Source organism: Pituophis catenifer, unplaced genomic scaffold (assembly GCF_029215685.1).
Source record: "Pituophis catenifer annectens isolate HBS135680 unplaced genomic scaffold, rPitCat1.0.hap2 SCAF_3, whole genome shotgun sequence".
In the NCBI taxonomy this organism is placed as follows: domain Eukaryota; kingdom Metazoa; phylum Chordata; class Lepidosauria; order Squamata; family Colubridae; genus Pituophis; species Pituophis catenifer.
In genome coordinates, this window is record NW_027256883.1 from 24,223,464 (window position 1) to 24,238,350 (window position 14,887).

The 14,887-nt window shown below is 38.5% G+C and overlaps 1 protein-coding gene across 1 annotated transcript in view; it reads right to left on the bottom strand.

The window, feature by feature from the left end:
• Positions 1-693: 693 nt before the first annotated feature.
• Positions 694-14,887, bottom strand: part of ZFPM2 (zinc finger protein, FOG family member 2) — a 344,536-nt gene continuing 330,342 nt past the window's right edge. The window contains exons 6-8 of the mRNA XM_070940379.1: positions 7,873-8,079; positions 5,616-5,840; positions 694-3,344 (exon numbers count right to left, since the gene is read on the bottom strand). Of these exons, the coding sequence (XP_070796480.1) occupies positions 871-3,344; positions 5,616-5,840; positions 7,873-8,079 (2,906 nt within the window). The 3' untranslated portion in view covers positions 694-870. The remainder of the gene's footprint in view (positions 3,345-5,615; positions 5,841-7,872; positions 8,080-14,887) is intronic.

Consider the following 14,887-nt stretch of genomic DNA (forward strand, 5'->3'; position numbering starts at 1 on the left):
TTAAATATATCTTATAAATGAATTAGATTCATACTTGCAGCATTGAGCTAAGAAATTCCTTTTGACTGTGCCTTTCAAAAGATAAAATGGATAGATATGACCTCATTACTTACAATACTGCTTCCAGTAATTTTGTTCATTCTTTATAAAGTATTGCATTTAACAGCAAATGTTTAAAAATTGAGACAGAGATGCATCAGTGAAAGAAAATACAAGGACTATACAAGGGAAAAAAAAGCCATCTTCATTTTAACAGACATTTCAGGTAAGAAAGTAGACAAACATACCGCTACATACAAATGCAAAGCCTAGTGACTAAGGTACTGTATCTGCTAAAATATAAAGTGCAAACTGAGCCAAATTCTTTAAAAAATTGAAATTTTAAGGCGAACTTTACAGCGTAGTTGAAACCTTTTGCAAATTATATTTTAGCATCTACACATATCTGCAATAGCATATAAGGAAAAATAGGATACACAGGTGCTTTTGAAGCTAAATTTCTAAAATGCCTTTTTTGTAGAGTTTGTGACTATTTTCTTTAAAATCTACTATACAGTGCAAACCATATGTGCTACACAATTATACAATAACATTACAAATGACTTTAATATAAAGTTTTTTTTTCTTTAAATTAAAAATAACTACAGCTATGAACACTGCTGGTAAAATAAATAAATAGTTTTGAAAATGGCACCAAGAATACACTTTACTAATGAACTGTAATGGAAGTACATCTTTTAAGTCTTCAACTCAGCAGTAATGAACTAACTCCTGATTGTCCAGAAGTCATACAAACAGCTCTCTTTCAGACTTGTATGGAACAATACTGTATACTAAACACAGATACCAAACAGGGGGGGCCAGCCATTTTCATTTGACGTGTTCTGCTGCATGGGATGAGCAATAAAACTTCTTATGAGTTATAAAGTTTGATAGGTTGTTGAACTGGATATCACACAGCCGGCAGTATTTTCCACTGGTAGGGGCCTGAGTAGAACCATTTACTCCTTTTGCTATACTAGATAATTGTTCTTCTGCTGCTGGAATGGTTGGCGAGACATTTTCATTGGCAGTTAAGTTATTATCCGAGGCCCAAGATGGTGATTTATGTCCATCTTCATGCTGTTGGGGAGTCTGGGAAATGTTCTCTTGCTGTGGGTTTCCTGCAGGCCGCTCCTCCTGTTTTAGTCCACCATTAATGATAACCATCCCTCTGTTTTTTGGCAAGAGGGGCAGAGATTCTTTTTTCTGAACAGGGCACCCATTAGATGGTGTCTGGCCCTTCAGTGAGTCACTTTCTGCAGCCGTACTTTGATCTACATCATTGTGGTGAACAGCAAAAGAACTAGAAATATAATCAGTTGGCTTTATTCCATAATATGGAGAAAGCTGGTCTGCTCCTTTAGCTTTCTTTATTGCTCCTGGATAAAGGCATTGAGGAAGAAAATGTTTGTTTTCTTCTTTTGTAGCTATAAGTTGGGTGGCTTCATTAAAGACCTTAAGTCCTTGAAGGGTTGCTAAGTGCGTAGAAAACAAGTTTCCGTTGGGAGAAGCCTGTTTTGAGTTTCCATTTTTCTCACATTTGATGATGGTTCGGTCATAACTGACCTCAGGGCTGTTCCGTTCACTTTCTGGGTTTTGAAATACTTTGCTATCAAGATGTCCCATTTCATTTTGTTGGTGCACAGTGACGGGACAAAAATTCTGCTTATGCGCCAAGTAATTTTCTACTTTGTTAAAACTGATCTTGCATACGGTGCATTCATGATAGTCCAGCAGCCTTTTGGGGGAAGTGGATGTCCTGTCAGTCTGGGGCAAACATTTTTTGCTGAGATCAATAGGGACGTCCATTTCCAAGCAGGAAATTGTGGAATGTTGGGTGTCACATTTTGAGGTTGAGGTGCATTTATGAATGGACAGTGATGTTTCTAAGTGTTTGGAAACTATTCCTGGAAAGATATCACAGCGTGGGTGGTAGCACTCGCCAAGGCTATCTGCTGGTTCTTGAGAAGATGTGCAAGGGTTCACAAGGTTAGTTACTTCAAGGAAGCGTTGCTGGACCAGTTGTGGCCTTTGCTCTTGCTCTGGTAGACACATCTCATACATCTTCCTTCGTTTGCGTGTACGCATTGTTCTCTGCATGGCGGGCACTTTATTTGAAGCTGATCTTTTAAGTGGGGGATCATGACGAGTGGCACAGTAATACTGTTTGTGGACCATGTATGTTTCATGCCTACTGAAAGTAATATTGCAGGCTTCACATGTAGTTTTGTTGGGATCGCTTTCTCCTTCTATTAAAGATGTAGAAGTTGAGTTCTTGCCATCAGAAGGCTTCCCATTCATTTTATCATCACTATTGGCAGTATTTGACAGCTTCTTCACTTGTGATGAAAAGTCTTTCTCATGACCCTTACTATTTGGCCCAATGATATCGAGGACAGTAGAAGAATTGATACAAGACGCCTGAAGAAGTTGATTCTCAGGATCTGAAGTGTGAGCCGTTGCACTCAAAATGTTGATTGCATTTTGTCCATTGCCAGGACTCACAGCCTCAGGCATTTTTTCTGAAACACTGCCAAAATCTGGTGACTTCGCCATTTGTTGCCATCGACTGTTGCAGTAGTGCTTCTTGTGAACTAAATAGTTATCTAGATTGTTGAACGTGATGTTACACTCAAAACAGGTAGCTCCTTTTGGCATTAGTGGACTGTAAATGACCGGGGGATAACTATTACTTCCATGCCTCAGCCTTCGATGAACCAGCTCAGACATCTTGGCTAAGATCTCAGAAGCCTGTGGAACCACCGTGATATCCTGGGGGAAAGCAAACTGAGAAAGAAAAGGACCCATAGGGAATGAAGGACCGAGATTAGGTTGGACTGGAGACGAGGCAAGCCTTGGGCTAGATGGCTCAGATTTTATTTTGGTGTATGAGAAGCTCTGCTTATGTGGAGTGGTCTGTGTTTCTGGCCTCTGATTTGGAAGGAAAAGAGGAGTCTTCTTCTCACATTTATCAAGCTCAGTGTCAGAACTCACATCCTTTGTCTGCACTGCCTTTTGGCTTTGGGAACTGTCAGGGGCTTGCAAAGTCTCTTCACTGGCATTCGGAGAGTGCTCAGTATCGCTTTCTCTCTGCAGTTTGTTGCCAGAAATGTGGAGATCTTGGTGCTGTAGCAGTTCCCTCTGAGTCTGGAAACCAAAATGACAATGTGTGCATCGGAAGGCAGCTTGAGTGAGATGTGAGAATAGATGTTGATGGAAGTTGATAACCGAATCTGCGGTATAGTTACAAACAGTACATTTCAGGCTAGAGCCGGAGGGAAGAAATTCTTCCATTTTTACTCCTACAAAAAGAATAAGAAGTAAATAATAATATAACATAATATAAAGCGGACTGGAATGTTCCATTACACTGTACTTAAAGAACATAAAACAAGAGATCACAGCTCAGTATAACGCTCTAGCTGACAAGGCACCCCTTGTGCCTTAAAAGAATTGAAACGTTCCAATGTTAGAAGCTTCATGGTTATCCCATAATTCTATCTTCAAGACCAGGGCTCTCCTAACTTGGCAACGTTAAGACTTGTGGACTACAACTTCCAGAATTCCTCAGCTAGCCATGCTGGGAGTTGAAGTCCACAAATCTTAACATTGCCAAATTTTGAAAACCCTGTTCAAGACCATACTTGAAGAATAAACAAGCGGGGAGCAAAGTAAGGACGACAGCAAAGGAAGATTACTTATAAAATATGGATATGGTCCTATAAAATACAGTAAAAATTGTTAGGAATTTGCTAGATCAGGGGTGGGCAACTGTGGCCCTTTTACAACCTGTGGACTTCAACTCCCAGAATTCCTGAGACAGCCAAGCTGGCTCAGGAATTCTGGGAGTTGAAGTCCGCAGGTTGTAAAAGGGCCACAGTTGCCCACCCCTGTGCTAGATAAATGTACCAAGAGCTCAATAGCTCTTTCATCACCCTGAGTGCCTTACTATATCAAAAGTAATTTGAAAGGGATCTTGTCAATGAATCATGATCACTTTCAAATCTGCATCTTACAATAATCACAGCTGCAGAGTAAAGCCAGCCATGGCAATACACAGCTAGCTAAAGATCTGAAAATCACCTAGAATCCACCAGATTCTACAGAGACCTAATGGACCCATCATCTACTACAGGATGAAGGGCTGTCAACTTAAAGCTAAGCAGGAAAGGTTTTGTCCTAACTGGATACAGAGAAATAACCAAAATTCCTCACTTCCATATATCCTGATCAGTAAAAGAAATAATAAATACGTTACTCTAGGAATTGCAGATAGCCCAGTTTTAGTGACCACAACACTCGTCAGACAAATCATCAAATTCAAGATTATCTCCAATAACTATATGTGAGCAGTCATAATGTATTATACAAACTGCTTTTCTTTGAGCAGGCCACTTCCAGAACTACCATTTAGCTGCTGGCATTCATCTCATCTATCAAACTGCCCCAGAATGAGCTATTTTATCCATAACACTTTCCATTTACTTTAAATAAAGGACAGCCTTTCATTCAATGCTGCTGTTATAACTAGAATGTGGAAAGAGTAGGCATGTACAATGAAAGAAAAGACACAGTCTCTTTCAAGTTCTTTCTTTCACTGACATATTTTCTTGGTAATCATGTACAAATAGTTGGCAATGGTTTATTTCTGGGATACTTTCTGACTCTGCTGTCTGGTCTATTGCGCTGACATTTTCTATCCAGGTAGTAACTATTGGGTTCTTGGTGTCCCTTCGACTTGCTTTTCTCCTTGCAGATGTTTTCTTACCAGACTAGGTAACAAGATCAGTGCATGGGGGAGTGAAGTTTCCTGTTTGTATATATAAGGTAGCTGGTCCTACCAGCCTTGACTGGGGTAGAGTTTCTGTCTTGATTGTTAATAACATAGGTACATTTGTACATATATTTGTGTAATTGAAGCTTTGCCCCTTTTAGCATGTGTCACACATGTGAAAAAAGAACTGATCTTAAGTCACACCTGCCATCTTTACATTTTTACCCCCATCCAACCAGGCACCACTCACCTCTGCTAAAGATTTGAAGATTAGCTCAAGTCAGCTAGATGTTGCCATTTCACTGGGCATTAAAGGACATGATAAAGGTAAAGGTAAAGATTCCCCTCGCACATATGGGCTAGTCGTTCCCGACTCTAGGGGGCGGTGCTCATCTCCGTTTCAAAGCTGAAGAGCCAGTGCTGTCCAGAGACGTCTCCGTGTTCATGTGGTCGGCATGACTAAATACCAAAGGCGCACGGAACGCTGTCACCTTCCCACCAAAGGTGGTCCCTATTTTCCTACTTGCATTTTTTATGTGCTTTCGAACTGCTAGGTTGGCAGAAGCTGGTACAAGTAAAGGGAGCTCACCTCGTTATGTGGCATTAGGGATTCGAACCGCTGAACTGCCGACCTTTCGATCGACAAGCTCGGCATCTTAGCCACTGGGTCCCTTTATTAAAGGACATCCTTCAACATGAAGGATGTTCATGTTGAAGGATGGTTCATCTTCTTTGGTGTTTTTTTTCTCTTTAAGACTAAACTGTTAGATGATTCCAGTGGAGCACCTCTTTTACTTACCACTGTGAGAATTTAGATGATTTTCCAGAGCTCTTGCATTAGAAAAACTTTTGGTGCACTGTGGAAAGGGGCAGAAGCTAGATATCTGTTGAATACTTTCCTCATTCTCCTCTGATAACTGAGCACCTTCTCTTTGCCTCCCACTGCAGTAGTACATGAGATGAGCTTGCAGGTTCCTTTCACTACGATACCAGATGCCACAAGATTTGCAAGGGAATATATCTTCTGTAGAAAATAGATAGAGGATAGGTAGACAATACGCAAATTGATACAGATAGTTAGGTAAATAGAAGGTGCAAATAAGCCATAGCTTATGGCAAGCTTCATAGAACAATTCTGAACTCTGCTATTATTTTAAAAACACTCATTTGATTTCAAGATTGCAACATAGCACTCAATTGATAAACAAGACATATTTCTAAGCCAGAAATAAACCAGGTGTTAGATATATGTTTTGCTTGTTTCCTTGTTTTAAATGATGTATCTAGTGCAGTGGTGAAATGCTCCCAGTTTGGACTGGATCGCATGATCCGGTAGTGATGGCGGCAGGGGTTCAGGGAACCGGTAGCAAAAATCCCTGCCCCCCCATGCCCAGCTGAGCCGCGCAATCATCAGAACCTTTTTTTTTTTAATTTTTAAAAGCATTTTTTCTACAACCTCTTCAGCCGAAAAAATGCTTTTAAAAGTAAAAAAAAAAAAAAAAAAAGCCTCTGACGATCAGGCAATTCAGCTGGGATCGTCAGAAGCTTTTAAAAGCATTTTTTTTACAACTTCTTCAGCTGAAAAGGTTGTAGAAAAAATTGTTTTAAAAGTTAAAAAAAAAAAAGTTGGCCACGCCCACCCAGTCACATTACCCCCCCCCACTAAGTCATGCCCACAGAACCAGTAGTAGCAAATTTTACATTTCACCACTGATCTAGTGTCTACTGTACAAGTTCAGAGTCTTAAAATCTGCATACTTTCTCCAGTGGTTAAATTTAGGGATTAAGCCCTACACAGTGCAAGAAAATAAAAGTAAAAATACAGGTAATAGATCGTACAAATTACTATAGTCATTTCAGGTGAATAGAGTTGCATTTTGCTTGAAACCTTCCATCAATGTAAAAAGACTGGAAATGAAAGAAACAGAGTTGAAAGGTGCATTCTTGGTTTACTCTTTCAACTGAATTATATCCTGCTATGAACTAGGGTAGGAATGGTCCCTATGCAACTAAAATGTTTGCACAACTGCTGCAATGAGTCCAATTAAATTGAAGAAGTGGCTTTTTTACACAGAATAAAAGCAAACTCATGTCTTTCAAATGGATGTGAAGCTTCACACCCAAGAAGGCAGCACCAGCAACATGGATTAAAAAAAATCCCAGGAGAGGAGAGGGGAGAGGAGGGAAGAGAAGAGAAGAGAAGAGAAGAGAAGAGAAGAGAAGAGAAGAGAAGAGAAGAGAAGAGAAGAGAAGAGAAGAGAAGAGGTCTTGGCCATGAATAGTCTAGGAAGAATTTTATAGCCAATTCCATTTGCTTTTGACTTTTATAGACACCTACATAGGATTTTGTGTGAATGCTAAATTGTACTTTATTATTATTCTTTACTAATAATATTATTATGTATTGTATTATATTATATTATATTATATTATATTATATTATATTATATTATATTATATTATATTATATTATATTATATTATATTATATTATATTATATTATATTATTATATTATATTATATTATATTATATTATATTATATTATATTATATTATATTATATTATATTATTATATTATATTATATTATTATATTATATTATATTATATATTATATATTATTATTATTATTATTATTATTATTATTATTATTATTATTATTATTATTATTACTATTACTATTATTATTATAATCATGCCATATTCATTCTCAGGTACTGCTCAGAAAATGCATGAACCAGCATTCACACCTATCCCAGAGTTCTTGGGTCATTTTCTTTCAGCTGTGAGAGGCTAAAATACTCCTGAACAGTCGTTCTGCACTGAATTGAACAAAATCACAGGAAAAAATCATCTAGATTTCTATAATCACACTGTGGTTTATTTCCAAATAAACTCTCACCAGCAGTTCAGAGACTAGTCTGTGATCTCCCTCCTCCCCTCCCCCCCAACCCCACTGACTTGAAAATAATGCTGACAAGTGTTAGGGATCATGAGTACACCAGCATTAATTTTATTAACATTATTTTCTAAAATGAACTGTAGTACAGCACTCACTGTTCACAATAGCCGTTGGCAAAATGGATGCCATCGCAGCTTGTTGAGGGAGCAGTTGTATTGAATCCAACAGTCGAGCAGGATACATCCCATCAGTCAGGGTCATCTGACTGGCAGCTTGCAGCCTTGAGTCAAAATCCACAACAAAGGCAATTAGCTCTTCTCCCTCCGCAATAACTTTTGTTGTTGTGCACCACAGCTGGCCTCCTGCATACAAGCACACAAAAACAGAAACATATTTTGTACGTTTCATATTTTGTACAAACTGCCAGAAACAATGCTGGACCATTTACACGGCAAATCCTCTGTCTTTATGGTTATTTTTCCCCCATAAGCAACTAACAGCAACTTCTAGAATCACCCAGATATCATTGTACCAAAATAATGATAATAATGTGATAGACTTTATTGCACTTCAGCGGTGAGCTGATAATGCTATGCTGTAAATCACCAGTAGGGAAATGGCCTATAATATTCCTTCTGTCTTTATGGAAGAGCTGAGTTATGCTTTGATGAAAATATAGATGGAAGCTTCAAAAGCAAAACTTTACATTACTTATAATTTTTTTAAAAAAAATTCTGTATTATCCATATATTCCTCAAATGTACCTTTTTTTTCCTTATGAAAAATGGACATTGGTTGGATGCAGATTGGTGTCGTTTTCTTATGTATATTTAGCTACCCTGTTTTCCCTAAAATAAGACATCCCCTGATAATAAGTCCAATCGGGCTTTTGAGCTCATGGCAATAAGGCCAAGCGCTTATTTCAGGGTTCAGAAAAATATAAGACAGGGTCTTATTTTCGGGGAAACACGGTAATAGTTTTGTTGTTTGTTGCTGCACACTTTCCGTTTTTTCAAATGAGCTTCCTAAATATATTCATTTAAAGTGTATTTAATATTTATATAACATTTGAAGACAAAACAGCACAAAAAACAATTAAAAAATAATTAAAATATTTCCTCACCTATCTGTTAAGTTTAAATATTAAAAGACATGAGTTGCAATGAGAGGGTTTAGGAGGATAACAGGAAAAGATATCAATTAGAGGCAAAATAAGAAAAGGTTATAAAAAGCACTGAAAATAAGGAAAGAATTGAATATGTGTATATTCATTCCAATGGGGTATTAATGAGGAAGGAAATAATAATGCACAAAATGTAGTTCTTATTCCTTCATACAATCTTTTTACACTTTTCTGGTACGTGGGCTATTTTCCTCCCGGAGGGAAAAAAAGAACCTTTTCACATGATGAAATACAACCTCATATCCAGAGTTATGCCAATCCAACATCCTTTAGGGATATGCTGAGATTTGTTTCATAAAGAGTTATTCAAATTAAAAAGACGTATTTTCTTCCAACAGTGAACTATACCAAAGCGTGGGTTGTAAATGTCACATGTTAGGCATTGAAAAGAAAATTAACTATGTAAGAAGTAATGAACTAATGTATTTGAACATGATAATGAATGCTCATTTATTGAATATGTTTAGACAGGTTAGGCACTTATACGGCGTTATCTTTAGTCTCAGGCCTAGATATTTATCCAGAACAGTTAAGGCTGCAATAATGTTGCATAGTTTATGCTTTAAAAGGTTTTCCCTGACCCCTTTTCAGGGGTGTGTGTGTGTGTGTGTGTGTGTGTGTGTGTGTGTGTGTTCTGTGTACAAGCATGTGTATTAATTGGGAAAATAAAATAAAATCCACACTAGTGAATAACAAATTTGATAAGTAATATTGCTCTGTTTATCTTTCAGCATAACTGTCTTTTCAACTGCACTTCATTTTTCCCCCCTTCCTTCCCTCAAAGAGATTACAGTTTTAAAACAACTTGTTGCAAAAATCTGGTGGAGGAGATAAGAAGAGGGTATGTGATATACAACAGCAAAATAGAAGAATTAGGATATTGTTTTAGTGGAATCCTGCACAATTAATTAATCCAGTCCTATTAGCTTTCAAAGATGAGCAAACAAAGCAATATTACTTTCAATGTGTTTGAGAAGGAAAACTTGGGGCTCAGTTCCAAGAAAAGGAGGGAATAATCCAATCTTTCAAGGAAGAAAAGTTTCTTTGCGTTCACTTTTTTTTTACTAGATAATGCATTTGGTTTTGCCATTTTTACTTCATATGCAAGTAAATCAAATGTACAGTAATTATTACAAGACTGCAGATCTCTGCCCCCCTGTGCAGTTCAGTGATAAATGGTAGGTGAGCAGTTATTTAACAAAATATCCTTGACCTTAGCAAGAAATGAGCATCTTCAGCCCACAAATACCACAACTACCAGTCCAACTGTGAAAGTTGGACCATAAAAAAGGCTGAGCACCAAAGAATTGAGGCTTTTGAACTATGGTGCTGGAAAAGACTCCTGCGAGTCCCTTGGACTGTAAGGCAATCAAACCAGTCAGTCCTAGAGGAGATCAACCCTGACTGCTCTTTAGAAGGCCAGTTCCTGAAGATGAAACTCAAATACTTTGGCCACCTAATGAGAAGGAAGGACTCACTGGAAAAGAGCCTAATGCTGGGAAAGATTGAGAGCAAAAGAAGAAGGGGAAAACAGAGAATGAGGTGGTTGGATGGAGTCACTGAAGCTGTAGGCGTGAGTTTATATGGACTCCAGAGGATGGTAGAGGACAGGAAGGCCTGGATGAATGTTGTCCACGGGGTCGCGATGGGTCGGACACGACTTTGCAACTAACAACAACCAGTACATCTGACTTTTCTTCTTTCCTGTTCTTATATTTTCCTCCTTATCATTTCCAGACCTATAAGAAATACAAACTTCTATCAAGTCAACTTTCTACCAAGCTGACATTTTGTACATTATGGACAGGGATTTTCCCTGGTGAATGCTTCTCTTCCACCTAAATTTCGAAGCCCATTTTTTAAAACTCATGGTTGACCCAACTTGTGAGCTATGATGCCAAAAAGATGCTGAAGCCCTGGAAAGAGTGTAGAGAAGAGCAACAAGGATGATAAGAGGTTTGGAGGCTAAACCTTACGATGAATGGTTAAGGCAACTAGATATGTTTAGCCAAATTAAGAGAAGGCTTAGGGGATGCATAATAACAATCTTCCAATACTTGAAGGGTTGTCAGTAGGAAGACGAGGTTGATTTATTCTCCATAGTACCTGGCAGCAGGACAAGAAGCAATGGGTGGAAGTTTATCAGAGGGATATCCAACCTGGAATTAAGGAAGAATTTCCTGATTGTAAGAACAATTAATCAGTGGAACAGCTTGCCTCTTGGAGTTGTGGGTGCTCCAATTGATGGAGATTTTCAAGAAAAGATTGGACAACTGTTTGTCTGGGATGGCATAAGGACTCCTGCCTTGGGCAGAGGGTTGGACTAGAAGACCTCCAAGGTCTCTTCCAGTCCAATGATTCTACACCTCCCTGATTGTTTTTGAGCCAAACTACTATTTGTGAAAGAAAACATTGACTAGTGTGGCCAATGAAGAGACCACATCAGCAGTGCTTTTAAACTGACGCAAGCATGGGTACACAATTGTAGACTTTGGCATTGCATATGCCACTGAGCCCTGCATACTCCAACTTCTAATATTGTGTGAAATAGGAAGGAGGAAAAAAAGATAAAATAGATGTAACTATATTGAGTTTATTCAAGTACAGCCTGTTCTTCCTACATCCCATTCAACCATCACGAGGGACCCTCAGCCTGGAAAAAAACAACAACCCTGTGCAGTGCTGGTCTAAAGCCATGAAGGAGAAAACACTCACTTTGACCCACATCTTAATGGTGCCATTATTCAGGTATCTGTTTCTCCTGAGGGAAAAATAAATTCTTGTTTTCTATAGCAAGCAGGAGTGAGAAAGGAACAGCTAAATGAAGTGGAAAGACAGAACTGTTTCTTCTTTTTTCTTTAGAAAAGATACTTAGCTTTCCTCATTTGAACAATAATAGATACCTTCAGTTTTTACGAAAAGAAAAAGCTATTTTGAGGTATTCTTTCCTCTTTTTTGTTTCACTGATGCTCCATCTTTGCATTTTTTTAGGTCATTCAAATATCATTTCTGTACAAAAATATGCTCCGATCTCTGTTCTTTGTAACCTTTATCATCCTGGGCTGTGGAAACAGCTCTGTTTCCTAACAGGAAGTCTACAACTGACCCTCATAATTGCGGTCAAAACCGTTGTGAATTTTGTCAACACATTTTTGAGAGCAAAGTCATAGTTCAGAGTTGATCACATTTTGGAAAATCTATGCTTCTATTACAATAATCAGTTGCCTCAAATATCCCAGTCCTGCCAAAAAATTTTTTCATCTGCTCTTTTTATTATTTATGAAATCAGTGCCTGCAGACTGTCATACGGGCCTCTGCCGATAAACTCTAATTAAGATTAAGACAAGTCCTTTGGAAAGGATCCCATCATTAGCAAACATGATAAACACAAAAAAACACTCCCTACTTGTCAAACCGGAACTATTCAGTAGCCTAACAGTATTATCTGTTGCTAGGCTACAGCACTGACAAAGTCTCAATTATTTTGTATGACCATACCTATAGAGTAAGAAATTGTATCTGCTATAAAGACACAGAACTTTAGGCAGGCTATTCGAACATTCATGGCTCCTTACAATGGCAAAATTCGTGCTAATAAAAACACAACACATCACAATTGCTCTCCATCCCTACCCCCACTCCAAAAAAAAAAAAAAAACCTTGAAAGATGCCTTCTGTTTGCATAATGATTTCTAATTTATCTCTATGAGTGATAAATATAACACAACAAAATGCAAGCTAAAGAGAGCTCTAAAGTAAGGAACAGCATTTCTAGTAGAGAACCTAGCTCAGCATATTTATGTGTGCCTTTGCATGTGTGTAAACAGACACACAGTAAACAACAATGCTTACTCAGAGATTATAAGCATGCCTGATCCACACCACATTACAAAATGACAGTCTAATTCGTACCGTGGCATGGCTGCTGTTTGAACGGCAACGGTGGGCATAACGCCAGATGGCAAGTACATGAGGTGAGGCGGCTCTACACAAAGCCGTAGCACTTCCAGTCTTTGTGATGAGGCATACTTGAAAATGATACAACTGTGTGACCAACTATGACATGCAAACAGCTGGCCATGCTGGTGCTCAGTTGGCATGGTGTTCTCGATGTGGTGACCACATAGCATTTCAGATGCTGTAACTGGATCAATTCCATATAAGCTGTCCAACTCAGAAGCTGTATGCTGGATGGAGTATAATTATGCAGGCAGAGTAACGTCCCCCCCATACTTGTTTTCAAGGAAGCTGAAATTCAAGGGACTGGATTCTGGAAAGTGTGCAGTTCCCACTCCAAAAATGGATATTGAAGATGGAGCAGGAAAAAAAATTCTGGTCCCAATGCAAGTGGCAGATGTTCTGGATGGAAAATACCAGGAGATCGTTGTGTTTACATGATCCCCTTTGTTCTATCAAAATGAAGAGCTTCAGACAACTGAGGGAATCATTCAGTGTCCTTTGTAGTTCTGGGATGACTGATTTGCTTTAAGAGCAATATAAAATGGAAGGACAAGATGCTCCTCCTGGTTTTAAAAGACGAGTCCCTGCCGATTTGCGTTGGAGAACCGTGCTTCAAAATCAGGGGTGCCATATGGTTTTCCGATTAGTGCCTCTCTATCACATTTAACTGCACTGCCTCAGCAGGGAGAAAATGCTAAAAATAGTTTAATTTTCCTCCTAAGACAAAGAGGATGAAGAAATGCAAGGCAGCTGCATTTTCCTCAGATTTCAGGTACATTCAGGAAGGCAGCAACATTTAATGGTTCTAACCAAAGAATGTTTCACCTGGTTTTGCACAGTAATTCAAGCTTCATTGAACTTCTAGATGCTTTCATGAAACCTCTGTTCTTCCATTTTTGTCTGGATACCTTTCCAGCCCTATCATGCCACCAAAGAATGCAGATTTCCTTCTCCCCTTGCTTCTCATTTGTGTGTGCTGCCTTGGACTGTCACGGCAGGAGCAGCAGAGTGTCCATTTCCAGGGTACATATGTTTTTTTGAAGGAGGGTCAGAGAGTATCTGAGGAGCTCGTTGCAATGACAACGTGTGCCAGTCTGCAGGCTTAAAACGACGCTCGGCAACAGACGGCCTTGCTGGTATTTGAATTAATCGTTTCTATTTCATAAAAAGAAAATTTAAAAATAGCCCTGGGAAGATGTTTGTTTGCACTGGCCTTTTATTTTAAGCATTTAAAGGGAATTCAGAAAGCTGCCATCAGATCTTTCCTATGGGAAAGGCTGGGCATTCGTTTGATTATATGAAATAGCATCCTTGTACCCTCTCCTTAAGAATGCTTCTTAGCACAGGCCTGGATTTTCAGGCGAACAGAGGGCACATATCTATAAGGTAACCGCACTGCTTAATGGGGGAGGGAGGGAAAACATGTGAATAAATCCACATCCAATATTGTTGAAAATTCTTGACAGTAGAGTAGCGCAAGGAATAGAACTTATAAATTATGTGTGCCCCTTTTCTGAAAAATGTGTCGGAGACTTCTTTGTGCATAGGCAAATACAGTAGGAATATGAGGTATTGTGTGGTTCCTTCTGCAGAGTACCTGATAAAAGAATAAAGAGCTTTGACATATTCTTAAAACAATAGAGGAATTAAAGAGAAACAATGGGCCAGCTGCTTCATTAATACAATCAAAAGAAAGCCCAGAACAGGAGGAGTCCAGATAATTAAGCACTACTCTTTTAGACCTTCTTTCTATAAAAAAATTGTTTAAAAATTTATTAACTACTTCACAGTGGTTAGATAGATCTGTGCACTTGTTTATTTGGGTTGATTAATGCCTCTTCAGTATTCTCCAACATGCCAACTCATGGTTTATACAAGTTTTTGAATAAAATAGTGTAGGAATATCTGATAGGCATCTGAGCCATGCACAGCCATAAATCAGAAGCATTTTACGAGTAGGGTTTATTTCCTACCCCCATGTCAAAGCTCAATATTTTTACTTACAGAACTTTTCCCAAAATATTTGG